Below are 25,914 nucleotides of genomic sequence, written 5' to 3' on the forward strand. Positions count from 1 at the left end.
AGACTTCTCCCAGCTGATTGTTGCATTAGAGTCAGGCAGCAGCTTTCTTGGTCTCCTCCTGCCCCATGTCCCTTGGCTTTCTTACAGTGACCAGTTTTCAGTTAACGATGCAATGGAGGGAAGAGGGTATGCTCCCAGCAGATGCATGATCTGAGGAACTGTGAAGATGTGTGTGGGCTCAAATCCCATCTGGCTGAGGAGGAAGCTGAGCTGAGGCCTTCCATTTTTGAAGTGTCACATCAGCCATCATTTCCACTATCTCTGGACAGGTTTTGGGAAGCCCGAGCCATGCTCATTTAAATGTTTCTCCATAAAAGAAGGTCTCTGATCCAGGCAGACCAAGGTGTTTGAGTCGCGTTTGGGTGGGCTTTGAAGCTGTGGATTGAGTTAGATCCTCATGCCGCTGTATTCCCTATGGACTGGCTTTAGCTAGCCACTCACTCACCCCATGGATTTTGCTCTGGTGAGACCCCACTTGGCATGCTCTATCCAGCTCTGGGGTCCTCTGCACAAGACAGACGTGGACCTGTTGGAGACGGTCCAGAGGAGGCCACAAAAATGATCAGAGGGATAGAACACCTCTCCTGTGAGGAAAGGCTGAGAGTTGGGGTTGTTCAGCCTGGAGATCTTAACTACAGCCTTTCTATGTATAAAGGGGGCTTAGAAGAAAGATGGAGAGACTTTTTACCAGGGCCTGTAGCAACAGAACAAGGGGCAACAGTTTTAAACTGAAAGGGTTTAGATTTGCTAAATATAGATTTGCTATAAGGAAGAAGTTTTTTAGGATGAAGGTGGTGAGATAGTGGAACAGGTTGCCTGTAGAAGTTGTGGTTGCCCCATTACTGGAAGTGTTCAAAGTTAGGTTGGATGGGGCTTTAGGGAAGCTGATCTAGTGAAAGATGTCTCTGGCCATGTTAGGGGGTTTGGACTGTGTGATCTTTAGTGATGTTAGTAACTGAAATGCAGCAATGATCGTTGTCTCCAAAGACTGAAATTAGAAATATTTTGCAGATCTTTGAGGAAAAAATCTACTTTCCTCTGTGGCCTGGGATCCTGCAGCAGATCCTATGCCCAACTGGACATGTTTTTGCCTAAAATTTGAAATGGGAAGACTAAGAAGTAATTTTATTGCCCAAAACCTGGGTAGAAACTCAGTGTTGCATGAGTAAGCTAATGCACCAGTTCATGTGTTGGCTATCCACAAGAGCGAAGTTTGAAGATGATTTTTGTTTTAAATAATGGGAGATGTTATATATGTTCCAGAAATACTTAGGTGGTACATATTTTGTATATGTTTAGTGATATTCTGGTTTAAAGAATCCTTGCTTTGTTTTGTAAATGCGTCTGCTTCTGTTAGAACTGCAGTGAAATAAAGGTTTCAGATGCTACATGCAGGTTTGCTGGCTGTTGCTGTGCTAGAGTCTGTGTCCTGAAGCTCCCTTTTAAGCTGGTGCCTGGAATTTGTTTCATTTATTGAATGGTTTTCTGGGAGTTGACTCTGTCTGAAAAGTTTTGATTCCATTTGAAATGGAAAGGTGAAAAGTCTGGATGGGTTGCCATCAAATATTCAGAGCAAAAACTGATCACCAGTGGAGATGCCACAGTAATTTTCCGTGGGGAGCAGTAGAGCAAGTTCTGTAAGTCCTGTGCTATTGTGGCTTTATGAAATGGGTAGATACTTTTTTTTTTCTTTTTTTAAAAAAAATACTGTAACACTTCAAGTCTAGCATTTTCAAAGGAAGCTAGTGATCTTGGCCTCCAGCTCTGAGAGGACATGCCAAAAGCTTCAGCTTTGTAGAAGACAACTCTCCCATTATGATGTCTGGAGAGGAAGGATTCAGCTGAGACGCGACAGCTGCCTTCAATTATGTAAAAGAAAGAGGTGAACAGAAAGGAACGAGGTGTTTTTCATGCCCGTTTCAGATAGGACAAGAAGCAGCAGGCTTTTACTGAGAAAAGGTGAGCTAGGTTAGGCATTTCAAATGTTTCTAACTGTGAGATTAAAATTATCCCTCGTGTAGATTGCCTCTTGTCTTGCAAGTTTTTAGAACAGATGAGACAAACATCTCTCAGGAGCGATTCAGGTTGAACTGATCCTGCCTGATGGCAAGGAATTGATTAGAGACATCTTGAGGACTTTTCAAGATTTTCTTTTTAATGATTCTATAAAATAAATATTCCTGATGCTTTCAGAGGGAGTACTTAAATGGAATATGAGTCAGCCATGAGACACTGTATTTGCATGTAACTACATGATACCTTTGCTCAATGCATGAATGTTTCTGAAAAACGTGTTTATTAGCTTTTTGGCTACGTAACTGTTCTCTCTACTGGGAAATAGCTTTCTATCAGACATTTTAGTCTTGTAAATAATGATGCAGAGAGAAAATTTGACAGCCCTTTGCTGTTCATTTTAACTGTATTATTTATACAAATGTGTGCATGTACCTACATATGCTTCAGGAGCTTCACCTTTCCTTTGTCACTGGAGGGTATAATTTTCAGTGACATATTCTGAACTGTTTGGGTAATAGGGCAGAAAAAATCAGTTGAATCAGGATGACAAATTTCAATGGAATTTCATTAATCACTGGAAACCTAATAGCTTTCAGCCAGTTGTTTTGAGAACTGTAGAGTAACTGCCCTTAAGTACTTGATCCTTGTGAAAGTACCCTTATGTTTAACCTCATACCAAAATATCAGTGTAAGGAATAGGTTGAGTGGCACTTGAGCTTAATTTTATTTATTGTCTTCCAGTTGCAGAGGATTTGTGTTTGAGAACATATGTAGACAGATAAACCTTATTTGAATAAAGATCAGGGAGGGGCTTGAGTGGAGAATCAGCATTTAGTGACTGAGTTGTCATTGGGTACTCTTTTATTTGAAGCTTCACCCCGTTAAGCTTGATGATTATGTGTTAAAAAGTGGAGAGGAAGTATTGGCAGGTGAGGTCACCTTTCTGAGGAGAGTAACACAAGAATTATCATGTGTGTTTTACCCACATGTGTGTTAGCTTATGGCTTGCTATTATGCTAAAGATCTCTTACTGTTCTGATAAGCAGCCTGCTGAAAAATCACACCTTTTTAAAATTTTATTTTTACTTTTTATTTTCCAAGTCTTCATACTTGGCCATGCTACCAGATGTTTTCTGTTGCTAAGGCAATGCAAAGTAGCTGGAAAATTGCCTCCTATCTTCTGCAGTATATTGGGTCATCTGCTGAATGCTATACTATATACAAAGAAAGAGAGAAATACTGAGGTTATCTAATTCAAAGTGTTTTCTTCAACTGCTGAAATCAGATATTTTCATATCCTAGTTTAGTTCCACAGATGCAACTAAGTACCTAACTGTTGATGTCAGTGAGAGACAGATTCTGCCAAAGTACGTTTTTAAGTCTGAACCTGAGCTGTGATATTTCTGCAGACTATAACAAGTCTGATTTGATGCTTCCTAGCAAATAAAATGATGGGGTTTGTTACTAATGATTTTGTTTGTTTGTTATGCTTTTTCAGAGCCTAAACACAAAGAAACTCTTCTCCATCTTGCGATGAAATTGGGCTTGGTTAAGCTTTCCCAGTTCTTAGCATCCCAGCCTGGAGGATCATTGGCATTAGCATTACCTAATGAGGATGGAGCAACACCATTAGATATGGCTGTACAAAGTGGGCACTCCAGACTTGTTGAGGTCTTCACAAAGTGAGTGTAACAGTTTGCTGCTTCCTCTGAAAAAAATCCTGTCAGTTAAAGGATGTGTTGCTTTTCTTGAAAGAGTGGCCTATTTTGTGTTGTTTTCTGTTACTTTTTGCCATTTTTACCATTTTAAGTGGTAAATTTGCATTTACAGTTAAAGGAAGTTCATGATGTGCATCCTTCATTACATTTCCAAGTCATTTAATAGTGTTAGCATCAACATATGCACCTGTGTGATTTTAAGCTATTGTCAGAGATTATTTAGTTTCTCCCTTCAAACTGACTAATAAATGGTGCCTGACATTAACTTGTAGCTTTAAGAGCTTGTATTGTACTATTTAATAATTTTTGATATTTGAAATGTCTAAAAGGAAATTATTAATTAACATGTAGTCATGTTCTCAGGCTTGTTAAAGAACACCCTTGTTTGGAGGGTGATGTAAAACTATTGTTTTGAGTGACTCCCTTTGCGTGTTTGGAGTTACTGCTCTTGTCAGTGCCATACTAACGAAGTGAGATGAAGGGCACTGTATTCCCTCTTCTGCAAGAAGGTGATTTTTACTAAATCTGAATGATAGAACCTACCATTTGTAGAAGTGTATAATGAAATAGAAAATTTATTAAAATAACAAAAAATAAGCATTGGCGTTTTTAGATAACTTCAAATGTCACCCCTCAGTAGCATTGAAGTCTGGCTCTGTGACATTGCCACAACTTGCATATGTACATAGGAAAGCAAAACAGGCATCTTTTGAGAAGGAAATAGAGTCATTCCTTTGTATAGTCTGAGTTTTGAAAATGTGACCAAATATTGGGACAGTTTAAGTAATAAAAGGTCATGAGAGTTTTATGGTAGTGCTGTATCCTGTAAATAACTGGAGAGCATGTAATGTCAGGGGAGGGTCTGGGAGCCTCTGTTAGCCCGATGTGCTCTGTGTTAAGTGATGGAGGACAAGCCGTACCATCACGTACCCCTCCCAGCAGTATCGCACCTGGATCCTGACATGTTGCTAACAAGTAAAAACATCCCTTAAGATACATCTAGAGAGAAATACATTGTTATAAACAGAACCATAGGACCAGACTTTCACAAAACCTTGGCAGACCTTGAGACTTCTGTAAAGCTCAGGTTTGAAAAAACAGGGGAGAGTCAGCAGCAAAGCCACTGCTGCAGCTATGACTCTATTTTTGCCAGAGAGCAGCCACACTGACAAATGACTTAAAGGACAAGTGCTTTCTGGTATTTTTCAGCTGTCTGGAGTTTCCTCTGTAGGGACCTGAGGAGCTGTGTGGGGTGTGTGTGTGTTTTGGGCTACCAAATGCTCAGCATCAGAAGCCCCTCCTCACTGTTGGTTTTTCTGTGCAAATAGAAATATGCAAGAATTGGGTTACATATTTATTGTGATATGAAGTTCTTTTGGTTCTGGCTCCATGCAGCATGTAGTTTATGTGAGACTTATCCCTACTTCGGTTTGGAAGAAAAAAACCCAAACTTACAACAGTGCTACAGTACGTTACATTATGAATTTCTCATTTGTAACGTCCAAACAATGCGGTATTCCCTTGAGATACTTTCTGTTTTTCACTGTCCTGGGATAACAAACCTGCTAGCTGCTGGTTGTGTCCTACTATGATATACGGCAACATTAACAGGAAAAGGTACTTTTGATAATTTACAGCAACAAGGAGAAATAGGTATTGTTATGGCTTTCTCCTTCTGGCTTATTTTGCCAGTGAGTAACCATCATTTCTAGAGCTGCCTTTGTTTTTCCCATGAAGATGCCTAGAAGTAGCTGCATTTTCTTAGGCCTTAATGGAGTCATTGGTAAGTATTTGTTTGCCCAGCTGTGTTTTTGGTGGATGTTTCAGATTTTCTCACTCTGTTTTTTGCGGCGAGTGCGTTGGAATCCTGGCGGGCCACGTCAAAGGAGAGCAGGAAGCTCACTGCGGCTGTGTTCGGTTCTACCTGTGCGCGGAGCATCTGCTTTGGTTTAAAGAGCATATTGTTCCAGTTTCCAGGGCAGTCACTCACTTGACATTTCAAGAGCGGAGATCAGTGAGGGTGCTTGCGTGCAGTTTGTTCATTCATCAGGAACTCTGACGCTGACATTTAGCCACACTGCACAGCACTTGCTGGAGTCGGACATCAAGCTCTTCAGAAAATACTTCTGGGACAGACCTCTTCTTTACCAGGTAGGCGCCTATCTAGCTCAGGGCATTGTCAAAACTTCTTTTTTCAGTGATTTCCAGGCTGAATTTGTTTTTCTTACCATCCTTTTTATTTAAGCTGCCTGTTTCACTAATGGCCAACATAATTGCAGGATTACTGTTGTGGGCTTCTACTTTGTGAAGTGTGACTCATTGGGTGCCTGAAGTTGGATGATAAGAGTTGTCAAGAACTTTATCAAAGCCTCCTGTACCTCCCAAGTTGTTTTTGAATCACTGTGGACTCTGCAGTGAATGTCTTTCACTGAAATCTCTGTGTCTTTAGTTGTGTTGCCATTGTATTCATGTTGGTACTTTGACATATTTCATTTAGTTCCTTTCTTCTTTCTAGTAGTATAGTGCCTGGGAGCCTTTATCAAGAGCCAACCCCAGTCTGTTATTTACACCAGAAATACAGAGTAGAGACTTTTGCTGGAGAGGAGTTTAGTTATGGTGTAGTGGGTCTTATTTTACTGTAAGGTATCTGGAGCACTGCTGTGAAATTTTTCAGGATATGTCTAAATTTAAGTAAAGAGGAGAACAGCTGAAAGCACAAGTTCTCTAATAGCAGTGCAGGTACTCTCTCATGTTTTTAAATTGAGACTGCATGACTGTATAAAGCTAGTGATCTAAAAACATACCAACATACTAAAATATTCTCGTTTCTGGAATTAAAATTCAGCTTTTCTGTGCTTAACTTCATGTTTCCTTATTTGTGCTAGATTTTCCTTGAGTTATCTTTGTTGCACACTGTATGTTTTTTAACTTAGAACATGATAACACATATGTTAAACACAAAAACCTTAAGATGTGATTTGTTGTGTAGCCATTATACATCATGTAGCCCCCCTTACAATATTGTGCGGCTATAGCCAAGATTTTTATTTGTTCCAATACAAAAAAAGTTGTTCTCTGTTTGTAGCTTGCAGAACACCTACAATATGTGTGTGGCTTTTCCATGGAAACAATAGTAAACCCAATAACAAAACAAGACTGTAATGAGGAATGCATTGTTATTTATATCATTGGCTTTTTCTTACACTCATCAAAGCCTTGTCCTTCTTGAAGTCTTTGAAATGGAAAAAGAAAGCGTGGTATGTTAGGTATTTGCATGGCTCTCAGAGACAAAAACTGCAAAATTATGTGCTTGGTATTTTCAGGAAAAGCCTACTACCCTTTGTGGGTTTCCCTTTTGCTCATTCCTCTAGTTGCAGCCGTCTAGATCCTCTGTTGTGGGGACCTTATTCCCCCCCTATCCGGCATCAGTGTTGCCCTACTTTTAATTAAGCAGAAACAAGCCAGCATAACTGGCGTGATGACATGGTTTAGTTAATTTCCTATACACCAGATATCATCCCAAAGTATATGTGGGAGGATGATCAAACTGTCATGTTTAGACTATGTATTATGTCCAAAAGGCAAGGTAAAACTCATTTTTTTTCTGTTGAAACAAGGGCTCGTATCCCTTAGTTTGATCCAAAGCATAAGGTGGGCATTAGAGATTTCAAGATACGTAGTCTTTTAAAATAAAAGTAGAATTTATTGCTATACTGGAGTATTCTGCTCATTTACAGCAGACTAAGACTGTACATCTAGTTTATTGTATCTTGAGACTGCAGAAATGACCACATTGGTATTTTGGGTTTGGGTCAAAAAGACATGGACTAAAGAGAAGGAGCTCATCTCGGTTGTGGTGGCATCCAGCTGTGGATTTGTGTGTGTGAAATGGTTGACTTAGGGAGCTGCAGAAACTATTCTTGCATTTTTTTCATGGAAGAAAACCCCAGTCTTTCTCAAGTGTATTCTTCAGTCCCCAGTCTGTGAGTTCCTTTAATTGCGTGACTATTCTGTACAAGTCTAAAAGAATAGTTAAAAGTTAAAACAAAAAAGCTGTTGGTAAGCTAGAGTTACTCATACGGGAGCCATGCCTTCACTGGAAACCTTCAGGCTCTGCAGTTCAAAAAGTGTAGACCCACGGGTTTTGTGTCTGTGCTAGGCAATGTGGAAGAGAGATTTCGGAAGCTGATGAGGAAGAGCATGGAATTGCTTGAGCTTAGTGCAGCCTCCCCCGGGGCAGAAATCACCGTGGTGGTAGCAGCAGCTGTCAGTGAGGCTGTGTGGTTCATCATGCACCTGCAGCAGAGCCCTAAGCAGCAGGTGGAGGTGATCTGTTTGGCTACCTGTGTTGCTGGGGGCAACATAGCCAGGGCAGGGGAGGGGTCATCTACAAGAGGAGAAGAAATCTGGGGACTAATGGACACATGTGAAATGTTGTCAGGGTAATAAAGAAAAAGAAAGGTCAAACCAATGTAATAATCTAAAATTATCAAGGTAATTGGTGATAATTTAAGTAATTTTATTACTGGTGGTGGTGGATGGATTTGGTAGTTTCCCAAGGAGTTGATTTATTCCTGCCCAATAGGTGCAGGAGTAGGAAGGTGTCTTGTACACCAACAGGCCTGCAGAGGAAGATGCAACTAGCCCTGCTAAAGTGGAAGGTATAGCTACCTAGACAGCTGCGTGGGTTTCAAATCAGTTTGGCTGCAATATTCAGCCCAGAGCCATCCCTGACTTCTTTCATACTCAGGTTACCTGCCTCCTCTCTGTTTGCTGCTCTGGTAAATGACAGATACACAGACAACATAACTAGAGGGATGGACTAGAAGCAAACAGAGTTGTAGATGAGACTATCCAAGAGGAGACATATCCTTCACCGATTTTTATTGTAATCACTGGAGGTAATTGCTAAAATAAGGGAACAGATCTTAGCCACCTGTTCCTTTTGATAGCAGAAGTGATATATTCGGTGTGTACCTGAGCAAGGACTCAGCCAGCCCAGGGGTGCACGGATGCAGGGAGGGAGTGTCTCATGCCTTCCAGGCTCGGTTTACCATATAGACAGTGTTTAGTCCTGGTTTAGGCTTTTTGTATTGCCTATCCATCAAAATTGCTTGCTTTATATAGGGATGCTTTCAAGGTTAACTAGACTTCTGAACAGAGCCATTGTGCATAGCTGCTGTGCTGCTTTTCTCATAAAGAAGGTTATACACAATGAAGTACAAATGTTAAATTGGACCCTTTACATCCCTTGTCTGTTTTATGCAGGAAGTAATTTCTTTCTGTAGTTGAAAATATTTTATCGATTTCACTCCTGAGGAATTGCTGTTGGTTTCCCCTGGAGGATAACCAATACAATACTCCGTGGAATCTCTGTCAATCATTTTAGTGTTGCTTATAACGTGTTTGTTTATTAGTCTTTGATTTTGTTTTTGAGTTTTCAGATAAATGTCGTGAGCGTCAAATACAGTTACTGTCATTTTTATTTTTTTTTTATAGAGTATTAATTCAAACCAAGTTGAGACAGTGGAAGGTCCCAAAATGCCCTGCAGTACAAGCTCTGTAGAAGGTACAGTTTTTTTATTCCATAATGTTACAGCCCATAAAAGCTCTGGAAAGTTGGCACGGATTCATATACTATTTATTTATTTGGGAAGATCATGTTTCATCTGACATTAGAGGTCTGTGAGTAGACAGCAGTGGAATACTCAACTCATACACTATGAGAGTTGTGTAAATCATGATACTCTCTACAGAGCATTGGTTTCCCAATGTCAGACCGAAGTTGTTCACAAAATATTATGGCATTTATAACGACTAGAAAAGCCTTAACTAATTTAATTGTGAGAGCCCGAAAAATGTCGGTAGGTTCCAGGAGAGGGCAGTGTTTAACTGAATGAAGCTCCAACCTGCGAATTCCAGTAAAGCCAAATAAATCAAGTTGATAAAGGTAGGAACAGATTAACAAAAGAGTAACATTTTGTGTGAATAGTTCTGGGACACAGCCCAGATTTCTTAAAGTGGCAAAATTCCCATGTGTTTCAATTAGACATTCAGTATTTTGGTGAGTGGTTTACCTTTGTAAGTATTGCCAGACTGTGCTTGCTGATGAGGATGCTCTTTCATTACCAAAATACATCCCTGTGTACTTCAGAGAAAGGTTCTCTTAGAGCTGAAAAGAAAATCATACGAAAAAGGCCATTCTTCAGCATCAGAAGTATGGCGCTTTGGGTGTTTATGATCGTTAGGTATTAATTAAAAGTTTTTATCCATTGACCATTTGCTTTTGTGGCTCGTGCTGTACATTTGGATGAAGTGACAAGCCGAAAATGGCGAGCTCTGCGAGAGGCTCTATCTGGCTCCGTGGCTGTGCTGGAGGCAGCAGAAATGTGAGCACCTGCACAAACTTTCAATATGGTCAGGACCAGACCAGAAAGGAATGGGACTGCAGTTCCAGGTGGCATCAGCTAGTAGCTTTAAGTGAATGGATAAAATAAGGATGCAGTCATTGTGTAGCTCATGCTTAAACATGTAGGTTGCTGTTTTTACTAGCGGAAAAGGAGTTTTGTTATATACCCAGCTTCTCCAGCACTGTTCAGGCAGCAACTGCCCTGCCATTAGAAGGTAAATTTGCAGAGAAATGATAAACAGTTGTTAGCAGTTGCAAACTATGCATCTGTTACTGTAAGTGTAAGCAGCACTTTGCCATACAAGGCTTGTGAATGTCTTTGGTGATGCAGTGTGCAAATGTATTGGTTCTGAGTGTTCATCTGAGTGCTGTACTCTGACCAGCATGATCTTAATGCTGCTCCGCGAGGAGCTGCTCCGCGAGTGAATGGTCCAGATTGGTAGTGCTACACGTGCAAATAGCTTGGGCAGCACAACTTCTAGGTGATGACTACTTTGATATTTTTCACTAAACCCAGTTTTAATTCAGGCTGATTTGAGATAAGCAGGTAGCAAACATCAGTGGATTTTGATTGTCCAGAGAGATAATCACCAGTTCAGGACATCTAGTCTCATTTTGGATTCTGGTTGTAAAACTTCTCCTCCTCTCTTTATGCCAAAGATATTTGGCATAGATATTGGCATGGGCACAAAGATGTTTGCGCACCTACCTATTTGTGTTTTCAAGGGAAGCTGTACACTTCTGTGCCTTTATGCGTCAGAGTTTTGTGCCTGTTTTGTTTGAAAAAAGACCCTAATTTCAGTTCAACAGCAAGAAAAGTATGCCACGTTTTGGCAGTATCCAAGGCTTACACAAACAAATCGCAGTGACTATGCTTGCACATTTACACTGTGTTTTCTGCTTGTAGATAGGAGCAGCTTGTGACTATTGTTTGTATGCTGACGGGCAGCAAAGTTTTTTTGTCTTCTCGGGTTTTGATATTGTCATTGGTTACTATATTTCTGTAAATGACTTTTTTTTTTTTTTCCATTTCTGCTAACAACCAGGTACTGAAAAATCATTAATGATCATTACTGGTGACTAGTAGCCTATCTTAAAACCTCCATTGGCCAGCATTCAGGACACTAAAAGAACTTGAGTTAAAATTGTTGCTGCTAGAAGCAGAAATGATATGAAACGATTGACACAGTGCTTTTTATGACATTCTCAGTTGCATTCAGTGAACTCCTTTATAAAGTGGCTGCTAAGCTCAGGACATTAATTTGGCTCATTCATGTCATGAAAGGATCTCCCTCAAATTTTAAAACTGCTGCCATTCTAAGAAGTAATAACTACTCTGTTCTGGGTGGGCCTAAAGCCAAGATCAACAGACCTTTAAAACAGAATGCTATCAGAAGCCCTGAGCTGTTACCTAGTAGAGGTTTCTATAGCAGCATGTTGCTTCTTGTGAAGTGCAATCATTTGAAAGCAGTGGATCAGTGTAAGGCAATGCTACTAGCTTAGAAGTGAATCTCCCATAGCAACTTAATTAAATTCAAATACATGAAGTGATACATTATCCAGTGAGGATGCAGAACAAAAGGTGAAACAGATGATATTTTTGGTTAATTCAGTAGTTTGTGTCTGTTTTCTGACCTTGAAGTTCCATGTCCATGAGTTGACTGAGTACTGTCATCTGGAGGATAAGCCATTTGCTTCTACAGAATAACTATTAGGTATAGAGGAAACAGCTTTTTGTTTCTGTGAATTGTGATACCACATAATAATAATGCCAATTGCATGTCCATACTGTAAAAAAAAAAAAATCTAGAAGAACCTGGACATTCATTTTCTGGAAACAAGCATAAAAAATTCAGATTTTTTCCTCATCTGAAAGCCTCCCACTCAAACTTTAAAGTAAGTTTCTGCAGGCACAGTTACAAAAGAAATGGTCTGTTCCTTCTAGCTGAAAGGTGATGGCTGGGATGCTTTGTTTGATGGCAGTAGTGACTTTGTGTTCTGTGATTGCACTCACTTTGTTAGAACGCTAAGGGAGGTATATATGTGACTGCTAAGGAAGGTTAATTAAAGAAGGTGGATTAATTAAAAATTAGCGTTTGAAATACTGATCGACATGGACCCAGACCTGGCTCTGGCCAGCATCTGGGGGCACTGCTGAGGTCAGGGACAACAGGCACATTGATTGCAATAGGCCCATGATTGCATCCCAGAGTTTCATCTCACAGAGACCTCCAGGTTAGGTGAGGTAATTGCTGCTGAAGATCGTGTGATTTAGGTAATAGGCACCTGTATTTGAATTGTTCTTCCAAAGATACATTGATACAGTTATTTTTTTCCTAAGCTTAAGTATAGACTTTGTGCAATGAGAATAAAGGACAGAAGTCCCCAAACCCCACACTCCTCAAGGCAGTTCCCCAAACCACTCTATGCTGTATGCTGAATCATACATAGTCTCACTGTTTGCTGGGGGCTGAAGAATAGAGAGGGATTTATGTATCTGAGAACAGACGTGAACCTTGAGTTGAAAGATTCAGTATTTTAATAAAAATTTACCAGCATAATTCTGGCTATATAATTATTTTTTAAAATATAGTTACTGAATAATAATATTCCTGGAAGCCTGGGGAATGCTGGTATTCATCTCCATTCTTGTAGCCAGGTTACTCCTCTTTGCTCTTTCACAATTGTCCTTGAGGCCATGTTTGGGCAAAACTTGCATAGCGTGGTCCTCCATTTCCATGTGCTGTGCCATCCCCACAGCCCTGAGAAGAAACCATTAAAAAAAGAGCAACAGAAGTGAAGTTATTTTTTACTTTTGGGGGTGAAAATGCAACGTCTAATTTCAGAAAACACATGAAATCTCTGTAGAAGAAAAAGCAGAGCACAGTTGCTCTGCAGCGTTGGTGTGAGGCACTGCGCTGGAAATGCCGTTTTTCTGAGCTTGTCGGGGTTAATCAGCTGCTGGCTGACAAATCGCTGTGTTTGTCTAGCCCCAACATAACTGTGACAATAACATAGCACTTGTTGTATATCTAGCTCACATGCTGCCCACGGGAACGCCGCTGTGGGCAGATGCATGGGCTGCCCAAGGCCATTGTTCACACTGCCTGTTTGCCTGCTCCTTGTGTCCCCACTCCTATTGAAAAAAGAGAGAGACTAGCAGCAGGGACCACAGCAGACCCAAACTGAATTTGTTTGTTATTAAATGCAGAAGTCTTTGCTTTTACAGGTCCTGTGAACTTGACATCTGATGAATTGTCCCAGGATTATATGAAGGTACAGATTTCTCCTTATACAAACACCTAAGCTTCATTTAGGTTGAGAAGCAGTAACCTCTGCTTGGCTATCTTAGCACCTCCCAGAGCTAACAAAAAAATAAGGTGACTAATGCCTGCCAGACAACATTTCCTGCCCATTCCTATCCTACGGGAATAGTTACGTGTGTAGATGCTTATTATTTGAAGGAACCTGTTTTGTGATTGTGGGCCGGAAAGCTGGATTGGAGAATCTGCTCTTGGACTGGAAAACTCTTGTGTTTGTGGTGATACTTAGTCCCTTTAGGGAGCCTTCAGCTCAGCTGGCGGTCTGGAGGGGGACACAACCTGTCTCCTCTGTGCATAAGCTTCATCTTGAGATGATTATATCTGCCCTTGTGGGCGATCGTGAGTCCTTAGCTGGGAAAAGTGCTTGATGTAAAAATCCGGCAGTTTCCATTGCCTTCTACATGGAGGTGTCTAAGAGCTTTTGAGGAGACCAGTATTTGTGAAAATTCCCATTATGGTTAGTCAGTTGTATTTGATCTCTAGTCTTATATTATGCTTTTTATTTATATGTATCTGTTTACAAAACCAGAAAAATCTTTGTCTCAGTGTTTTATTTTTTATCACCTTTTAAAATTGGAGCTTGATTGTTAGCTCAACAGTGTATGAAGCTAAAATGATTTAGATTGAGGGAAACAAAATCTGGCAAAATCTGGCAAATCTGGTAAAGGTGATATCTTCTCCATAGCTAATAACTATTGAATTTTCTAATGACATCTGAGTTTAGAGGAATGTTGTTGGACTGCCACTTTTTTTTAGGTCATTATTATAAAAGTGATTTGTCTTTAGGTTGCTGGGAGTTTTTTAGTTGCCACATGCGCAGAAGATTGTCTGTTTGTTTGGGATTCACATGTTGCTATTGTCATCTCAGAATTATAGAACTGCAGGATGCAAGCATTTTGGAGTCTACATTGAACATGCACGTTGGGGCAGAGTATTGCAGCCTACAAATCTTGTTGGGGAGAAAAGGTTCTGGTACCATATTGACTGTATCTTGCTTTAAGCTGGCAGAAAGGCTGTTGTGCACTCTATAAAGAACATACTGACCTATGGTATTTCTACAGGTCTGAACAGCTCAGACATTAGAGAATCTTATAAATAAAATCATAGAATCATTTAGGTTGGAAAAGACCCTTAAGATCACTGAGTCCAGCTGTAAACCTAACACTGCCAAGTCCACCACTAAATGTATGTCTCTTTCCTCCAAAACACTGTGTATTGGCTAATTAGGGCACAGCTAAATGCTGTAAGGAAGGAGCAGGCTGAAAACTGGAGTTTGTATGGAAAGTGAGATACGGTCTGGTCTCTTCTTTGGTTTAGAGATTGAGTCCATAAGGTTCATGTTCGTATCTTAGAGTCAGGGAATGGCATGCCATATCCGTTACATTTGTTAAAATGGCTAAAGTGAGATGACTGCTGCTTTGGGGTGTTTGAACTGAATTCTGAAACCCTGTATCAGAGCTTGCAATTAAGCACAAATGCAACTACTGTCTTCAAAGTTACAGCTCAAGTTTTCTGTTTCTAGCCTTTCCAAGACTCAGTGGTTCCTTCTAATGAAAATGAAGATCATGTCCTGTTGGGCATAGGTAAGAAGTAATTAATCATTTTGACTTTCAAAAAGCTAATTTATATACTGTGGTGCAAAATACACACAAGACAGTTTCTTTAGAAGAGGTGAAGGCCATTGACACTGCAGCATAGCTTGGCAAAAGATCAATCAGTTATATCTATGTCAGAGAGTGAACCTCTTTCGAAGCATCTCTGGTATAGACAGATGGTGTATCTAGCAGTATCATGATACCCAAGGATTTTTCAGTAGTATATTAACTGTTGTATGAACACAATCTTGAAAATAATTCCCGATAGAGCCAACATATGTGACTGAAGATTAATTTACACATGTAGAAATGTTTAGATGCCGCAGTGGTGAGTTGTGGGGCTGGTAGGAGAATATAGACAACTGCACTAGACTGTACATTTAGAGAACAACGTGCAAACACGGGCTCACGCAAGGCACAGCAAGGCAGAAAAAGACAATGGGTAACTTAAGCTCTGCCAGTGGGAACTGCTGTGCCAGGCAGAGAATGACAGGCTGGCCTCATTTGTCTGTGGTCCAGTGCTGAGCTCAGAACAGCACAGCCCAGATGGTGGCATTCAGACAGCCCATGTGCAAACTTTGATGGCTACAAAATGAAGAGGCAGTCTGTTTGTATGGAATGGGAGGAGATATATATGCATGAATTGGAGCAGTATATGTTAGCGGGAGGTGAGCTGATATAAGCTCAGAGATGCGGTTGTAAGATAAGAGGCTGGCAAATTCTTTTAATAGTCTCTCATTAAAATAATAACATAATTCTCTGTTTTCTAGTCATTGTTATGCCAAATGCCTGTACTATAGCCATTTCATCATGTTTGTCTCACTCTCCCCTCCAAGGAATACGGGAGCTGCAAAAGAGAATTGAGAGTAGTAGCAAAAACATTAATATTCAGTTATCCTGACTTTAGTGCTTTTGTGTGTAGGACAGTGTAGCAGTCCTTGTCTTGCACAAAAATGCAGTGCACGTTCATGAGATGTTAGTGCCCGTATAATCAAATCTGTTTTGTCAAGCAAGACCGAAGTACTGGACTGCATCTCAGCATAGGAGGGTGTGGGGCCTTTGGGGAGTGATTATGGTTTGCTGATCTGAAGCCACATCTGCTCCAGTCTCCATTCCAGTTACACCATCTGGAGGGAACATAAGGTAGTTTAAAAGCTGTCAGAGTAGAAGTTCTGCACCCTGAAATTATAGCTGGTATTTCTTTTTCTTAGCCCTGAAATGCCTTTTCCTTCTAAGGCATCATTTGCACAGTGCTGCTTGTGACAGCTGGAATGGGAGCCAGGTCCTCTGGCTTCAGACCAGCTCACTCTCCTCTCTGATGCTTGGATGGGCAGCCGCAGCAGAAACTGAGTCCTCTGCAGGAAACAAGGAAGCGACTTTGGCCATGGTTCATACTGGTAGTTGGGAGTGGTAGATTGTAGATTCTTAGAGGAGCTTTCAGGTAAAAATAAAAAAGGTCATTTGCGTACAAGTTGGCAGAAGATTTAGGTGCTTAAAATCTGATTTAAATATATTTTCTGAGGCATACGTATAAAGTAAAATTATAAATACGGATATAAATGTGTAGATATACATATATCTGTACACATACCTTTTGACCTTAGCACAGGCTCAGCTTATATTAAACTGAGATAAATACCCTCTTGCACCTCTTACCTGAAAAAGAACCAGCCTCTCTGTCTATCCCTGAAATTCCAGTTGCCTTGTAGTACATTTAAGAAGTTGATTTGTTTGTGGAGAAACTGCAGCAAAATTGGTTCTGCTTGTTTTAGAAGTTAGTCACTATAACTGAGAATTTGGTCACCCCATGTCAGGACTGGAGCGTGGACTTGCTGCCAGCTGCACTGTGGGCTCTCCTTGCCCATCTCCCTGTTGCGCACTGAAGCTGGACGAAACGCTCATAACATAGACATCCCGTGGGATTTTGCCACTGGCTGCAGCAGGGCCTGGAGGGATTCCAGTCAGCACTGTATGTGAGATCTGATGGGGCTGAGGTGCAGGCTGGGGACTGAGTGGGTGGTCGAGTGTGCAATAAAAAGTGGAAGTGGGTAGGGACAACGGAAGGTGGAAATAGAGTTTGGTGATAACCAGAAACTTATAAGTTGACTTAAACTGGTTTTATTGGTTTATTTTAATGTAAAAATCAGTACATGTTCTAACCTGACTTGTACAGCCATATTGCTAAATGTCGTAGTTCTATTACCCTGAATTGTTTTAAACTACTTTTTAAAAAAATGTTTGCTTGGCAGCATGGTTAAATGGCAATGTTTTGGCAGGAAAAGCACACAGTGGGGGATAAAGAGAGAGATGGAGATGGTTGTTAGTAGGGAGAGGAAGAGGGAAAACAGCTGAAGGGAGGTGAGTGAAGAAGAACGAATAGAAACGAGCAAACTCTGGAATCTCACTAGGAGGTTGGATGTGTAAATCAAAGAGGACTTCCTGGAGCGAGAATGTGAGTGTTCTTTGAATGGGTAAAAATTCCCCTGCTTCAGCTTCTCACTTCTTGTTTCCATGTGGTTCTTACTTTTAGAAAAAAAGTAATTAGAAAAAATCACTCTAATCATGGAATGGTTTGGCTCGGAAGTGGCCTGTAAAGAAGTGATGGCTTGTGGAAGGCCTGTCCTGTTCCTGCTCTCTGTTTTCTTCCCCAGCCTGCTCTTTCAAGAATATTGACCATTCTGTCTCTTTCCCCACACCCAACAAAATATCTCTGCAGGGGCACTTGAAAGAGTTGGTAGGATGCTAAAAGGTACCCACTCTCATTGCTCTTTGTCTTCTTTATCTTTGGTTTGGGACCTGGCTGCCCTAGGCACTGTTTGAGTCTTACAGTTCAATTTTGAGAATTGTTCCCCTTGGCTTCTGCTGCCCAAGAGGCTTCTCATCCTCCAGGATGGCTGGAGAGCCCCTGGCGTCCCTTCTCTGTGAGTGCTGGGGTGAGCATGGGCCAGTAAGAAGTCATGTGAACTTGTGTTTGCTGTATTCAAGAACTGAAGGAATAGGAGCAAACTGTGGGGCACAACTGCATGCCAGACCAGGCTGAGAGAGGGTTGTTTGGAGGCACCCGAGTTCAGTGCTAGTCACACCTGCCAATCTTCTCCCTGGCCCCCCTTAGCCTCCCCTGGAAATTGTTAGAGATGTGTCTTGTGTTTACAAGGAGAAAAAAGAACAAAAAAAAAAAGACTTTTTTTGTTGTTGTTGAAAGAAAACACGTTTGAAATATTGAGAGACAGTCCAAATATCCAGTTGGGGAGAGTGAATGAAAGAAACAAAATGGAAAGCAACAAATAAAGGGTTTTTTTTTTCCTTTCAATGTTAAGCATATGTATTATTGCCAGCCATTGTCATCCTCAGAGTCAGCAACCTGGTATGTTTTGGGGGAGAGTCTAGGAGCTGACAGCTGAATGCTGTTACTGTTGGGCATGTGACGGTGTTAGCAGGGCATGTGTTTTAAAAGTTATAATTCCTTCCTGTTTTGTATTGCTGGTTTGGAAAGAGGGTGTTCACAAGGCCATTTATAAAGCTGCAAAAGTCTCTTTTTTCCACTAAGAAAAGTCTAACTCCTAGTTTTTCTTCCAAGGAAATATAGCTTCTCCCCCCTAAATTTTAGGAAGGCAGGATGATGTTAATTTTTCAAAATATTTTCCCCGCTCTCCTAGTTACAGTGCCAATGACCTAGCGGTGTCTGTCTAATCTATTCTCTTTGCTCTGCTGGTGGTGAAAAAGTTCTGCAAGCCACGTTTTGAACTTCGAGAGATAAAAATACTGATACCAAATTTTTGGCAGTTTGCTGTATGTGACCAGGCAGCTATAAAAGATGTTTAGTAAAGCCTGACCTTTGATTTTCATGGTTCCACAGAAATCCCAGTTTAACCACAGGTTGGTTTAAGGAACAGAACATAATGATCTTCTCTGTGTAAACCACTGGGGCTGCACTGTAATCTGCAGAAAAATCTGGTTTCAATCTTGCTGTTTTGTTCTTTAATTAGATTTCCTTACTGTGGTTGGTAAGACTTTAAAAGGTAGTTTTTTTAAGGTAGAAAACAGCATGATCCCACTGTCAGGAGTCCTGCCTTTATGCAGCTTTTGTTAGGTCTGTGGAATGATTAGTTTTTCTGCTGATTGAGGTCAGATCTTTCACTCCTTTTTTAGTGTTGGTTTGCTTTTTGGTTTTGATGGGCAGAACATTTGCATTTGGAAGTGTTTTGAGTCAAGTGTGCCTCTTTTGATATTGGAATGACAGGAAATAATTTTGAGGTTATTGATAGATAAAAGTGAAAGTTATATGTTAAGTATTGCCTATTTGAGCCAGTTCCTAGAGTCCTGTGATTAAGGCTATACAGGTCTTTTCTGGTAATTTTTATGTTTTCCTGGCAGCTCTGAGTCCTGTCTTTCCCTGGTCAGTCATAGCATCTCTAGTCCAGGAGCTGCAGACCTTTCTTCAGTTTCTGCTCTTTTAATGGATATACACTTGGCCCTTGGGCATTTCACAGATCTTCTCCCTGTGTCTCAGTTGTTCATCTGAAACAAGGAAGACCATGATGAGTGAGAAGAGAAAGAGGCACAGCAATACTTGGATGTGTGAGTACTCAGACTGGTTCTTCTGAAGAAGTTCTGAAAGGTCTGTTTGTGGTAAAGGAGGCTTTTTAAGAACACATTTTTAGTTGAGAGGTAGGTGGTCTGAAAATTGCAGAGAAAAATAATAGCTGAAGAAAACTGCAGAGCTGTTGCTGCAGCTAGTGACTGTAGCACTTGCACTCTGCCCCTTCTTGCTGCAGCTTTCGGAGATCTGTATATGTTGCTGTTTCTACTTTTACAAAACCTCTGCATGGTTCCTTGCATCTTGCAGAAGAGAGGCTTAAGTTGGGGTTGTTCTGTCAGAGTCCTGCCAGAAACAACCTTTAAACAACATTTGAACATGGCAATAGTTCATTTCAGTAGGTAAAACATACAACCATTTGTTTGGAGCATCTATAGATGACTAAATATTGAAGACTGTAGAACAGTTGAGAACTACAGGAAATGTAGGAAGTAAAAAGTTCCTGGGATGTGAGCCTGAGCTGAGCTTAATTAAAAAGCCGTGGAGAAATCTAGAAAAAGCAGCATTAGGCACTAAAACAAGCCTTTTCTTGTTTCTTGGAGTTTCCTCTACTCTTGATTTTCTGAGACATTATAATTCAAGTTAACCTCAAAAGGAAGACAGAAAGAAAATGAACAAGTTACAAACATATGCTGTCTGCCTTCCCAGAACTTGTCCTCCTCTTCTGAATAAAATCCAAAACAAATTTGCTCAGCAAAATAATCCTTCAAAAAGAGGCTCTTTTTTTCCTGATGTTTAAATAAGCTCTTTGCCTGTCTTCTGCCTGGTCTCATTTCACACTAACATAAATAAACAATCTGGGATATATCTCTTGTCAAGTTACTCTTTAAATGTGCAATATATTCCAGAAATACATAGTGAAGAAAACAGTCATAGTCTTGAAAGTGCATGAACACATATTTCAGCTTTCATCCTCCTTGAGAGGCAGCCCTTCCCTTGAAGTATTCCCTGAAACATGGAAAATTAGATTTTTAACGAGATGGGTCTTTGGTGAGCTTTCTGGCAGCATGGGCTGTCAGCCTAAGTGTAGACTCAACAACCAAGTCATTGGCGAAACTTCAGTGCAAGCGAGGTCCAATTCAAACTCGGGTTTGCTTTCATGTGAGGCCATGTGCGTTCTCCGTGCTGCTGGGGCTTGCACAAGCCTCTGTGGTGCTGAAACCAGGAAGAGATTTTTATTGACTCTAGCCCTTAATTCTCAAGCTTTTGCAAATAAACTCAAGGGAGCTTTTAATCAGATTACAAGAGAAACAGCAAAAAGCTTTCCATCTGCATTTGTACTGCATATCCGAGCTAGTCTTTTGATGTGAATAGATAGTGGACAAGGGGAGCGTTTAGGCAAGTTATATCTTTATGTATTTGTTGGAAGTGCTCAGTGGTCGTTTCAAGAGTCAGGGCATACAAACTGCTGTCATGTGAAAGTACTATTAGTGATTTTGTTATCCTAAACTGAGCTTGTTATCTAAACCACATCAAGTGAATGGTGCTGGTTAAAAAAAAAAAAAAAAAAAAAAAGATGGGAAAAAATAAATCTGCAATCAGTTATGAACTAGACGTCAGAAAGCTCCAAGTTGAAGGAATGCTGTGAAATCCCAACAGCAGAACAGTGAACCGGACAACACAAAGAGTTTGGGACAAGGCCCAAGATAGTGTAGTGTGCATGCTCACTGGCTCTTTGGAGCTATACTGGGCCAGGATTGGGCAGAGATTGTGTTTTTGCCTCAGTTTTGTAAAAACTCTGAGCCTTTCTTCTTCCCAATCTTGTGGGTGTTCTCCAAGGATTTTGCAGTACTACTGTAGATTATGCAAAGCTGTTTCTCTTAAATTAAAAGAGCAATTTACCTTTGAAAGTTTATCAAAGAAACAAGGTTTAAGTATCACCACTTAAAAACAGTTGCTTTTCGAAAGAGTTAAGTATTGCTAGTAGGTCTTTGTAGGATAATGCATCATTCGTTTAATTTCATGAACATGATGTTTTTAGCATGAAAATGTTATTCTCATTATAGCTGTTCTAACTGTAGTTGTCACCCTGGTTTCATTAAAACACTAAAAGAACAGCCTTAAAAATTAATTTCATAGTTAAAATTTTAATTAGCAATATACCTGCAGGGGAATAGTGAGGATTTAGGTATAAATTTAGAATGGCGTGGTTTTCTCTCAGTCTGGATGGTTTACAGCAGCACTGTGATTCCATATGCCCTGTCTTGGGATGGTAAATGATACATCCATGTGGAAGTAAATGCAGGGGAGCATAAAACCACTTGGACTGGCAGTCTGGTTTAAAGCAACCCGTAAAGTGGTGCACACAAATTGACTCTGCTTCTCCTGCAGCTTGCCCTGACTGTGGAGTGTTCCAGTAAACTTGGTGGTCTGTGTAGAACAGCTTTTTTGGAGATGGGTAGGGTGGCCTGTTGCTCTCAGTAGGGTGTCTGTGAAGGCGGCAGCTGTTCTGTGTTCATTTCCAGGCCGGTGTCCAAGAAACTGCACAAATAAGTAAAAAAAAAATTGACTCAAATTTATAGTACTGTATTGTTATTTTGTATTTTTCATTATATTTCTGGTGTCTGTCTACACAGCATCTACAGGAGATACTCGTTACAGAAACGGGGTCTTTAGTGTGCTGGGTTTCATCATCAGCTGTTTGAGTGGAAAAGTGGAGAACACCTGCATGAGGGGAGGTATGAGCGGGCGGTAAGGGGGCGAGGGGCCAGGGCCATTTAATCTCATGTCAGAACGTGCCTAGGTTTGATACCTGAATTCACTGAGAGCTATGCTTTTCTGGGAGAGCAAAATCTGCCTCTTTAAACTGGTAGTGCGAGGAGGAGGCTCTGTGACACTGATCTTTCACCTTGTTGAAACCTGTGGCTTCATCAGGGTTGAAATGGTGGAAAGCAGGCGTGTTTGCAATGGAAGGGTGCAGTGCAAGGAACTCCCCTTTCCTCCTTCCCCTGCCCTGCTCCCTGCCCAGCCCTGTCCCCCCGTGGGTGATGCAGGACAGAGCGCTTGCTGTGGCGTGCTGATGAGAGAGGTGGAATGTACCAAATACTGTGATATATACACCTGGCAGTGATGACGGGCGGTGTCTGCCTGCCTGGACCTTTTGGGATCCACCGCTCAACGGTTTAAATCCCAGACTGCCTCAGTAGATCTCTGTTTACAAAATAAGGAAATAAACGAGCCAGTTCCCTAAACTGAATACACGAATCACCGATCAGACATATAGCAATAGGGAAGGCCATCAACACAAGGAAGGGAGGTTGTCTGCCATGACCTTAAGGATCTGGGCTAGGTTCTGCATTTCTCAATGATCAGTTCATCAGTGATTTGGGAAAGGGAGGTGGGGAGAATAGTGATGTGGTAAAGTTTTTCTGACTATTCCAGTATAAACTTCCATAAGAAAGACCCAGGCCCTTTGTAGGGAAGAGAGGTGGTAAAAATAACATGTGTGACAGGGCATCATATGAGACCTGTGAGGCTGTTGCTGCCAGCAGTCTGCACAGCCATCACGTCATTGCGGGCAGATGGAAGGAGTGTTAGAGTTGGAAGGTGCTTCGTGTGTGGGATCTGGCTGGTCCCGTTCTGTTTTTAGTTGCCTTTAATTCACATTTTTTGAGTTTTCAACACGATTTTAAGTCTGATGTAGGGTAATGCAGATATTTTTGTCCAGGTGTGTTGGCTGGTCCTCTCTGGGGGAAGATGTGCTCTAATTAATAAAAACAAAGGAGTAAAGAAGGAAGGAAAGCCACGTTTGCCTGTGGGTCACAGAGGCTGGTGGAGAAGAGCATTTGGCTATTTCTACACCATCTTTCCTTGTCAGAGCCTTCTCCACAGCTTTGGGAAATGATTGCAGGCTCTTCTGGTCCTGGGGCAGGACCAAGCTGGGGGGAATCAACTTCATCCCTAATGTCAGGGTAGACTGCCAGAGCAACAGCATCCAACAGTGACCCTCTCCAGCCCTGTTTCTGTGGTCTGTAGCCCTGTTCTCCATCCTGTGTGCATCTGGGGGGGCTGGGGAGGTGCATTGGGCCCAGAGGGTTTGTCTCTTTCTGGTCTGCGCAGAGCGAGCTGACAGCTATGGAGCTGGTTTGGGGAGGGGGAGCCGACTCACCCACTCGGCACCTCAAGGGTGTCCTCTGAGTGTCTTGGGGAGCCGACAGTGCTGTTCCATGGAGACCGCGGATGCTGATGACATTCCTCTGCTTCCTTCCATCTTGCCACAAGCTGAGGCAATGGTCAGACAATAGACTGTAATATCTCTGAAAAACATTTATATTATATGAATGTGTTTTGGCAAGCACTGGATGAAAGAATTTAAGGCATTACATTATTTATCAAAAGCATTAGCCTTAGGTAAGGCACACAAAAACCCCATTTGTTCTTTATCTTCACATCTATACCTTGGTATACATAATTGGAAACATTTTTTCAGTGGAAAGTAAAGTTAATGTTTTCCAGGTAGAAAGCACCTTTTATCTCATAAGCTGCCAGATCTCTGTGCCAGATGCATGCAAATACAACCACTGAACTGCTGCCACTTTGGAAACAAAGAATGGCAGGTGAGAAGTGGGTTGGATCATCTCACGAAGTGCAAGAGCGGGGTAGAAAAATGTTTTTAGCCAAAGACTGTAAGGCAAAGCTCTTCTTCATGGCAAAAAAGAAGCATGAGATCTTTCACTGCTGCATAAAGGAGTTTTACAAACTAGAAAAAAATAATCTTTCATGAGGGCCGAACAGAACAAATAACGTGATACTCAATTAACCCTTCAGAAATAGAGGTTAAGGTTGATAATTTATCTGTGCTTTCAGACTGCCATTGACAAATTCCCGTGCAAGATCCTATTCAGGGGAGATTGCAGTAAGTGGATGAAAAGCCTAAGAGCTTGGCCAAGAAATAGAATATAAATGGCAGGAGTAGATGATCAGGTTTTTACCACAGCAGAAGTTTAATAGCTGGATTCTCCAAGTTTTATGTGATAGGGCTGCTGTTGAAAAATTATTTTAACAATCTTCAATTACTCATTTGTATTAGAAGGTTCTAAATTAATTCTGCTAGTTTGAGGGAGCAGGCAATAACTGAGCAATCAGTGGAAACATTTATGCAGCATACAGAGGTCATTTGGAAAAGTAAATGTCTCGGCATGTAAAATATTTTAATGCCATTAAATGCATCGGCTGCATTTCCGCATTGTGAGTGTTTTATTCAGTTCTAGTTATCCCTCCATGGACTAAACAGGAGTCCAGGAAGACCAACAGGAGTGAATTTTTGTTGAATGTGTAAGTGAAAAAAGCCAGAATCAGTTAATTTAGAGAAAAGATGCATGAAAGGAAATATCACAGAAGTAAGCAAAATTTACCATTTCTCATAAAGTAGAACAAAGGAATAATTGCTACAGTTGAAAAGTGAAAAAAATTAAAACCAGTGTAAAACATACAGCCCTCTTTAAATGTAAACTGGTGTTCACCCGTGGAGTGTGCTGCCTTTTGTACATGTCTGAAATGAAGACTTTTATTTGGGTTGGCATTAAATACACCAGTTGATCGAGAGAGCGCACTTGGGTAGGGAAAATTGTTGTGTAGAGGAGAAATCTTTTGTGTCCTAGCAGTTTCCTAAGTGAACAAGTTATCCAACAAATATGCACCGTCCTTGCCTCTTCTCTCGAACTGTGGCCACAGCCCGAGGTAGGCGAGGACCCTGGACGCCATGCAGGTGGGAAGGGTTACATCAGCACCTGCATTCCCCTGTACCCAGGGGATTTATCAGTGCAATTTGAACCTGACATTCCAGGGAGTGGAGATATTTTGAAGTGGATGCTTGAAGCATGGGTTTATATCCTCTCTGTATTTTCAGTCATCTATTGTCTGTTGTAATTCCCTGGGGCTGTTAATTATATATATAAATCAAACAAAGCCTATGGGAGTGTCTAATATTTAAAGTGAAAGTCTAAGGCTTCCAGCATCTGGGGCAAATTATTCTTTTCAGGCCTAACAAAGCTGGCAGAACTTCAGTTAAAGGAAGGGCAGAACAATGATGTGTTTCAACTGTGTTTTATGTAATTTGCGCACTTCATGAAGTGCTTATATAATAACTGTTTTATCTTTGAAAACCTGATAGATATTTTTCTAATAGGTTTTGAATTAAATTTGCGTTTGAATTTCATTATTTTCTTTCAACAAGTATGTTGTTATCTTTGACTGAAATGTGCGTTGAGGAATTACTTGAAACATAATACAGAAGTAGCACTGCAGACCTCAGCAG

General features: G+C 40.9%; 1 protein-coding gene across 1 annotated transcript in view; it reads left to right on the plus strand.

Moving 5' to 3' along the window:
• The window catches only part of ARHGEF28 (Rho guanine nucleotide exchange factor 28), a 127,172-nt gene that overhangs the window by 37,770 nt on the left and 63,488 nt on the right, over nucleotides 1-25,914 (plus strand). The window contains exons 5-9 of the mRNA XM_065655732.1: nucleotides 3,515-3,698; nucleotides 5,705-5,885; nucleotides 9,234-9,303; nucleotides 13,373-13,419; nucleotides 14,989-15,049. Coding sequence (XP_065511804.1) covers nucleotides 3,515-3,698; nucleotides 5,705-5,885; nucleotides 9,234-9,303; nucleotides 13,373-13,419; nucleotides 14,989-15,049 — 543 coding nt within the window. The remainder of the gene's footprint in view (nucleotides 1-3,514; nucleotides 3,699-5,704; nucleotides 5,886-9,233; nucleotides 9,304-13,372; nucleotides 13,420-14,988; nucleotides 15,050-25,914) is intronic.

The sequence above is a fragment of the Caloenas nicobarica genome, chromosome Z (genome assembly GCF_036013445.1).
Source record: "Caloenas nicobarica isolate bCalNic1 chromosome Z, bCalNic1.hap1, whole genome shotgun sequence".
NCBI lineage: Eukaryota > Metazoa > Chordata > Aves > Columbiformes > Columbidae > Caloenas > Caloenas nicobarica.